At 36.6% G+C, this 9,165-nt stretch overlaps 1 protein-coding gene across 1 annotated transcript in view; it reads right to left on the bottom strand.

Moving 5' to 3' along the window:
• Positions 1-933: 933 nt before the first annotated feature.
• Positions 934-9,165, bottom strand: part of LOC136844876 (ankyrin repeat domain-containing protein 29-like) — a 523,757-nt gene continuing 515,525 nt past the window's right edge. The window contains 1 exon segment of the mRNA XM_067114147.1: positions 934-6,226. Coding sequence (XP_066970248.1) covers positions 5,537-6,226 — 690 coding nt within the window. The 3' untranslated portion in view covers positions 934-5,536.

Below are 9,165 nucleotides of genomic sequence, written 5' to 3'. Positions count from 1 at the left end.
GCCCTCATTGGCTGAAACTAGCTAGACCACTAGATACAGGTGTGAGTGAGCACCCATTCTATTTTCTATAATTGTTCCTACACAAAACAAATTCTAGAAATAGAAACAAGTCCTACCTTATCTCTTACAAGGGGAGAGAGGGATTGACAATAGAGGAAAGTCAATAGCTACCGTTGGTTTTGTTGTCTCCGACAATTACAGGTTCTTTTCTTCCCAGCCACAATGTAGACTGGAGTTCCTGTTGTGTCAAAGCCCGGATGTCTGGCTGTTGAGTAATCTTTCACTTAACAGATCAGAGGCACATGACTCCTTTCTATGCTATAACAATTGACCAGGAAGTGAGCCCAGGTCAGCCGAACCACCATTTGGTTTTAAAGCTTACTGTATCCTCCCACCAAAAGTGAGTCTCCCCTTGCATGAAGACCTATGGTTTATTCCGTGTATGAACAAATGAAAAATTCTTAATCAATTTGTATTTTTCATAACTAACTAATCTGAGGTCTTCATGTAAATGGCCCACCTCAAGCCACCATTCATAGTTTACCTGGGCTGGAAGATAACCAGTGATTCATGGCGTATACGAAGGGGAGAAGAGGTCAGGCTCTGCCTACTCTCTCGCCCATTGGGTGATACTCTCATGCCACCAAACCTTGTTCTATTTTTAACTGGATCCAGCTGTGCTTTGAGATTTTTCCCCATATGTAAAGCTCCTCAGGTTTGTTAGTTATGAAAAATGCAAATTGATTAAAAATTTATTTTGACAGCAATTATGATAAATTCATATTTGCTGACTGGATTAAGGATGAATAAAAAGTATATAGTAAAAAAAAAAAAGAAGACGATTTTTTTAAACACACTTTACATGAGCATACTGAAGGCGCTGTCAGTAGCTGTTGTTACTTGTTTGTATTGTATGGTTTTAAGGAAAGAATATTCAAAATTTAACTTTAATGTAGCATATTACAATGGAGAGAGGCTAAACTATAGTTGAAACCATCTGGACATTAAGATATCAAAAGAGGTATTGATATGTATTGACAAGTGTTAAAAGTTCAATATCTATTATAAATACAAACTAAAGGCTACTGAAACTGACAAACCCTTTCAAGTTAGATATATGGTACAAGGACTCCAGCAATAGATTCCTTATTGCTTGGCTGTTAGTGTTTATCATTAGCCAGTAAAGGCACACTTGACATGTCTTACAATCAACATGTAAAGAAAATTGATTAAAATTGAAACTATATAGGTATTGCAGTCAAGATGAAACAAATGCAGGTGGAATTGTTAACTTTTAATTCATAATTTTCCCCTTATTTGCGCAGTTTGTTTGTAGAGGAAATCAAAGGTAGTCTTAACATAATATATATTATACTTGGGAATGAGAAACTATCAAGATGATAATTTATTGAACCTTATGTTAACTGAATTTAAGAATCATGAACTGATATTTGAGGAGTTTGTTTAGTGTACCTTGAAAGGTACAATTCCATTTTTACAGCTTTAATCTCTAGAAACTGTTAGTCAGCAGCTTATGTAATCATATATACTTGTACCATATATAGCTAGCCTTTGAACCTCTACTTTCACCAAGTAAATCTACTTGCAAAGCAATCCTCTTATGAAAATGTAAATTAATGTAGCAAACAAAGTATAATTAATTTTAGAGGATGGGTAAATGCACCATAAAAGTGGTGCAGTATATACAAGTCTGTGTTCTTTCCAAAGCAACTTCACTTGTGTGCAGTACACCTGTTTCACTTGTAAAAGAAAAAAAAAAGTGACCCTTTGCAACCACTGGAATAATTTGAATCATGTCTCCCTTCCAACAGTTATAATGCAAAGCAGACAGCCAATTTTCACAAACTGTGCGTTCGTTAAAACTGTTACGTTTCTGGCAGAAAAGCCTTCTTTGGTGACAAACTACAGATGTTAAGAACAGATTTTAATTTTATCAGTGGTTTAGAACAGATTAGCACACAAGTGGGTAAAAACTAATATTTTTGAAAAGGGACCATAGATAAATTGACATTTTTAGAGAAACTACTTGAATGAATGACAGTGTCTTTTCTAACAAATACCAACAACTTACAGTTATTAAATACAAACTTCTTGTGCATATTGTAAACAAAAATTTTTTAAAAGGCTAAAATAAACTTACGTACTGTACAAAATTACAAAACATGGGATGTAGCAAATTCCAAAATGCATAGAATCATAAATTCAATGTTTAGTACATGCAAACGTTTCTCATAATATTCAAGTAATTTATTAAATTAAAATATTTAAGTTTTGTAAATTATTAAATTAAAATAAAATATTAAGGTCTTGATAATTTTCATTCAGTTAAAAATTAAAAGGCTACATCTTTCGCTTCTTAAATTAATTATTTTTATAAAAATGACATTCCATCTAATTCCCTGATTGTCAAGTAAACTATCATGGCTATCAAGTAGTAAGCATTAACATACAATTCTGAGTTGGTAATTTAGTTTGTCATATAAAAATTCACACTTCGAACTGAAACATAGGAAGACCACACTGTAAGGCTGCTGCCATTGCAATTCAGTTCTTGTAAATGTCTTACTCAAGTTTTGTTGTATCTTCAACAGAAATTTTAATATTGTAATGTGAACTAACTTTGGGAAAACCTTAATGTGCTTCATGGCAAAATATATGTTACACTTATGTGTACTGTACTGTACAGTGCAATGCATCTTGTTACCTACAGTACTTATTATATTTAGTTTATGGTTATTTTCACCAAGAACTTATTCACTCTTTCTGTGGAAAAAAGTCACAACGATGACACTCATACTTGAACAGCAATCATTGCAAAGTTACCGGCATTCTTTACAACGCTAAAATATAGTTAAATAATTCACCATGAACCACCTCACAATAGCACATCCTTCAACAGGATTTTAGCAAATATACAATTTGTTTTTCATTCAGTAAAAAAATCAAATCAAATTTATCTAAATAGGCTAAGTATAGAAATAGGTCATAGGTTAAGGCCGCATTTCATATCAAGCTTATGTACAAGTAAAATTAACTAGTCACCTCTCAATCATTTTGTAAAGATAAGTAAAATGAGATTTTTCAAACCAATATTACAAATACCTTTTAAGATATCTAGACATCCAGTTAAAGCGTTAGTGTTAGCAAATGATAATAACTCAATATTGCTTCCTGAGGGGCATCTGGTAGACAGTGACTGCAAGAAGTATTATATATCATCCAAAAAGGTATTTTAATTCTGAATTCCATAACTGACAATAGCTGCCATGCATTTAGGTCTTGTTTATGGTACAGTTATACTCTTGACAAATTACACACACAATACATTGATGTACAAGCTGTATTGAGAAACTAGCAACAGTGTGGCATATGATATAGCATAGTTTAAAACAACTATGACATTTGCAGTAAAGTGTATGACCAGTACACTTGCAAGTACACAAACCATATTTCACAAGTGGCTCATTTTTCAAAAATATTTAGATTATCCAAAACATTATTGTGAAGGCATAATGCTGGCAAATTCAAATGCATAAAGTTACAGTACTTAATTTTTTAAAATTCAAATTGTACAGTACAACATGCCTCAACATACAATGCAAAAGAAATTTAAGCACCAGTTTTGTATAAAACTGTATACATAATAATGCCATGGGAAGCTATAAATCAGAAAAAAATTTAATTCTTTAGAATCATAAGTTTTAAAAGTTTTCTTTTTCACATCATGAAATTATTCCTTTAAAAACATACTGCATTTGACACCGAGTACTACCATTCAAACTTAAGGTTCTCTCAGTATATTATAGTGTTGTCTACTCTGTTAATAAACATACTTGTTACTTAAAATCTTTCCCAAAATTTCAGAGAGAAAATGTAACATAACTTACAGTGATCTTTTATTTCCTGGTCAAAAATATCTGGTTTAACTTTAGTTCCTGGTGAAATGGTAGAGTAAGGGACAGGACTGATTTTCTGAAAATTGATCACATTCATTACGTTAGCGTGATTATCACACAAATTACAGCTCAGTTCTCAGTTATTAATGGTTTAGAACATTAGGCTCCCATGGTTGAGACTGTTGCATTGTATGCTATAGCAGAGTCTGCACTGCACTTTACATACATATCTAGGATCATGCAACCATGCAGTGCTACTTAAAGTAAGAATTACCATGATTTGCATTTATATCACCCCAGTGTTTGCAGGGATAACTCAGAAATTCAGACCATCTATTTGAATGAAGGCATGAGTAATTTAATCTGCAATTATAAATGAACTGTGTTTATCTCTTCTTCATGTCTGTAATGGCTAGAAATAACCTCTTGTACTTTTAGCTATTTAAAAAAGTAACAAAATTTAGTTCAACTTCAGGTAATCTTGTTTAATAATTTACCTTTGCCAGACAAAAGGATTATTAGCTTTATCTACAACGGTATGCCAATGGTCATTTACAAAAGCTTAAATGTCTGTCTCATAACTAAGTCAGTTGCTACTGGCACAATACTCAACAAATTAAATTTCCATTTTCAGAAAGGAAGCCACCTGAAATTTTTTTATGAACTAATTATAAGTAGGAGAGGCTAAAGATATAAGAGGTTTTCAAAATGTTAAATGCAATTTTGTAGCCATTGTTTGAGTGTGATTCCACCTCTGCACTACACTTAATTACTACCCATTATGCCATACAGACAGAATTCTCAGCACTTAAAATTTTTTAAGTCAAAATAATTTTTATAAAAAAACAAGTTTACAATATTATCATACTTTCATGCTAATACTTTCAATAATGGGTAATTGTAAAATGTAACATTTTAGAGGTATCAGTGATTCTTATTTTAGGAATGCTTACAGACTTTGAGATTTACACATCAAACAATTAAGGTGCTTTAAGTTATATGGAATTTAAACAAAAACAAAATTCCATCAACTACAGCATAACAAAAACTAACTCAGTGCCCTCATTTCTCTTCCAGGTTACAGCAGTGTACATTGTTTAAATTTTCTTACATCTAATACAGATGATCCTGTAAGTACCTCCTTTATATAAATTTTTTTACTTGCCTTACTTAAATATCTCTTGTACATTAAAAAGTTAATCTTTTCTGCGATAAATAAATATTTAACCATAATGTGGAGTTTATTGAATTATTTAAGAATTTTCTAGTAGTAATGGCAGCTCTACAACAGAACCTCTGATATGTTGCCAATTATGATTGTGTTGATAGGCTTCTTAAAATTTATAGACTGAATATTTGGCAGAATGATCACAGTAATGTGAGTTTGATGTTCACTCATCAGAATTTCATCAAAGCCTTTAATTTTGCTGAGTTTCATTTATGAATTTCCCCTCTTTTTTAATCTTACACTGCAACAGCAACAAATTTCCTTTTACAGTATCTTCCTATTCTAATATCACCAGTGACTTGTAAAGCATTTGTACTGAAATATCGTTCAGTTTGGAAAGCATATAAGTAAATAAGAACGAAATATATAATCAAGAAAGAAGAAAACCTGGTCATGGTTCTGGTGGCTTATCATTTCTTTTCACTATGCTAGAACGCCTAAAAGATGCAAGAGTTCTGCGGAAAATGTTCTTAACACTGCTGACATCGGTGTGAGAAGCATGCCGGGGTGCTTTTTGCAATGCTGCAATCATGGACTGTGGAGGCTCACTAGATATGCTGGGCGAAGGTGAGGGATTCGAAGAACATGGAGTGCGACCAGCAACAGATGAACAAGACCCAGTGGCTAGTGGAGCTCTTGGACGGGCTCCACCATCTACCATGTTACTGAGTTCACAAGACACATACTGGGCTGGCTTGGAATTTCCTGGAGAACTCACGGACCTAGGCAACACCGGGCTGGTTTCAACTATTGTTCCTAAAGAGCTGTTTCTAGAGGATCCCCTACTACTATTCTGACTCTGAGGGCCAGAACCTACATTGCCAGACATACTTTGGACAAGCCTAGGAGATCGTGGCCCAGGGGATGTCTGCTTTGGTGTAGTCTGACCGGCTTCTTTTCTTTTAGCTAATGCCTCTTTTAATAGCTGGACGGCTTCAGGGTGATTAGCCTGAGAAGCAATCTGTATAGGCGTCAGACCCTGATCATTTTTAAGTCCTGGGTCAGCACCAGCTTGAACCAGAGCTCTCAGCACTCTGATGTGGCCATAAAGTGCAGCAGCATGCAAAGCACTCTCTCCATTCTGAAATGAGACAAGGTAAGTAATCTAAAATTTGTTCAGATTAATTAATTAAAAATGATTTTAAACACAATACTCAAATTTGCTCAAGTTGATAATTTTTTAGCACAAAACAATGCCTTTTAATTATGCTTTGCACTTTTGTTCACTGGCCAACCATTCACAATTTATTAAGAATAGTCTGCTTATTCTAATGGGTTGAAATATCCCCTTCAACAGGGTCATGGCACAAAACCCTGTTTCCTACTAGTATGAAGGTCTTTTCTTGAACTGCTACATCATCTCCCAGTTAGAGAGGATGGGGGCAAGGATAAATCTCTCCATAGGGCAATGGTTTGTACTTTGCATTATTTACAAAACTATTGTTTACTGTATCAGCTTGAGACAGGAAGGTATGTAATGTAGAACAGAGTTTTCTGATTGGGATGATATCATCAAGAAAGAAAGTACTGTACCTCATTCTGACATCCCACTGATATATTGTAGGACTGCTGATTTTACACTGTGTTAGGCCCTGCAAGGCAATTATGTTTGACCTGAGTGTTGAAGAAACAAACTCTGGTAATACATAATAGCATTTGTCAGGAACCAATTTTCTTGTGGTTCTTGCCATATATATCCTGAACTTGAAGAAACAGATGAGAGGGAGGATGAATGAACTCCATATACCATACCTGAAGTGATGATCTAAGAGCCCATAAAGGACAGTGAAGACTGTCCTGTAAGGGCTCTTCAGTAAAGATTGATGTATCCTTTAAGGGCTCTTCAGTAAAGACTGGTCCACTTGACTTGTGAAATGCTACAAACTACAGGACCAACTGAGGACCAGTAACTGGAGTCGGAAGCCTCTTTCTGAAAGAGGAGAGAGCTCACTGTCATGTTAAGAGGATGACAAAGTGAACAAAAATATTGTCTTAAGTGACATATCAAAGAGAGATGCTTCTTACAAGAGGCTTATAAGGTGGTCTAGTATGGCTGCTCAGAACTAAATATATGGTAAGTCCTTTGTATAGGTTTCACCAAACTTAAAGGATAGATTTGCGGAATAGGCGAAATACTTGTATCACTTCCAAGTCAAGGATATGCAGAATAAAGAAGGCAGAGTTATACCCTTTAACAGTGTATCTGCACACATACAGAGAGAGAGAGAGAGAGAGAGAGAGAGAGAGAGAGAGAGAGAGAGAGAGAGAGAGAGAGATGCAAAAGTTTGCTTCCACAGGAACAGTGGCTGCTTTGAGGGGAAAATAGCCCCTTGGTCACATGAATCTTGCCCACTCTGCCTGATTAAGAGTTATGGAGGAGGATCAGCAGGAAGTGGTGATAGCAAACACAGTGACCTCTGAAAAATCTTCTTTGAGGTTGTGTATGATAACTCCCACACATGAAAATGAAGGAACTGAGGATGATGGTGAAGACTAAGGAAGTTGGGTTGCTTGAGAAGAAACCTCCAAATGGGAAGAGATCTGGAAAATCCATGGGTTCCAAGAAGGTCCAGTAGCAAGTCGTCCTGAAATTAAAAGGGCAATGCATGGTGTCAGTCAGTTCACTGAGACTCTTAGCTCCACCAGCATCATCTCAATGGATTAAATACTGTAGAAGAAATGCGTAGGTGCACTGGCTCTCCCTTGCACGAAGTACGGCATTCACTGCCCAAGCTACTGGGTCCAGCTGTGGAAAACAGGACATTGGAAATCTAGTGTTCACTGACAAGAAAAATACATCCAACAAGGGAACTTCCCACATCTGCCACAGGACATTACAAATGTTCAAGTGAAGGGACCATTCTGGTGACAAACTTGGTGTGCTATACTGAGAGAATTTACCACTAAGTTGTGTACTCCTGGAACAAACATGAGGTATAAGTGACACTGTGCCTCTCTGTCCAGGTGCAAAACTCCAGGACACAATGCAGTTAGAATCATGCTCTTCCTTGATTCCGTAGGTAGGCTAAGGTGGTGGTGGTGTTAGCCATGACTCCTATGTAGTGACCCAACAAGGTGGTCACAAATGCTTGGAGTCCGGAGATGATTGCTTGAAGCTTGAGGAAATTGTTGTGCAAGTGGTTTTCCTTTCTAGACCAACTCCCTTCGGTCTGAGACTCCAGTAGGTAAGCTCCCCACCCTGGGTTGTTGTTGTTGTTGTTGTGGTTCCCCAGACACTGTTATGCCAGGAAGCCTGCACCGCGCAAGAAGGACACCACGCTTACTGGATCTGACCATAACTGTGTGGTAGTGTGGATGTTTTGTTGTTGTCTGAGGGCTGCCAAGTTAGGCGCAATCTACTAAGAGATGTGTAATTGTGTGGGGACTAACTTGGCAGAGTGGACATATGTCTGTTTGGGTGTTGTCTATGCGGTGTTTGTAGGTGTTTAGTGATTGGTGATGACCACAGCGAAGTCGAGTCAGGTGTACTCTCTCCAATCTTGAGAGCTGTGTTTCTGTGCTGCTTATGTTGGGTGGGGGGGTGCCGAGTATTTTGTTGTTGGGAAGGTTATTAAGTGCTTGTCTGGTGAGGTGAGTATGGATGTGCTTTTTGTTTTGTGTGATGTTTGTGGGTGGTGGTATAGATTTCAAGATATTTGTATAGTGTCTGTGTGGTGTATTCACTATTTGCCTGTGTGTTGGAGGGTGGTCGTGAAGGTAATAGCATGGGCTGTTTGTGTTGTTTATGGGTTGAGGTGTCTGAAAACGCAAGGGAATCTGGTCCTGCATAGCTAGAGCAACAACCGTCATCAATTGGTGGCTGTGCCACCAACAGAAGTCAAGAAGAGTAGTCTCATTAGTAAGGATCTTGATGGCCAGAGACATCAAGACTTCCTTCAAACAAGAGGTCATCTTTAGCTGAAGGAAGCAAATACTGTATGAAATAGGCTGAGAGGAACTAACCTCTGTAGAAAGACTAGGTGGCAGATCAACATATACCAAAGTGTGGGCCATAGGGAA

Source organism: Macrobrachium rosenbergii, chromosome 13 (assembly GCF_040412425.1).
Source record: "Macrobrachium rosenbergii isolate ZJJX-2024 chromosome 13, ASM4041242v1, whole genome shotgun sequence".
Classification (NCBI taxonomy): Eukaryota; Metazoa; Arthropoda; class Malacostraca; order Decapoda; family Palaemonidae; genus Macrobrachium; species Macrobrachium rosenbergii.
This window is presented reverse-complemented; position numbering and strand designations above follow the sequence as displayed.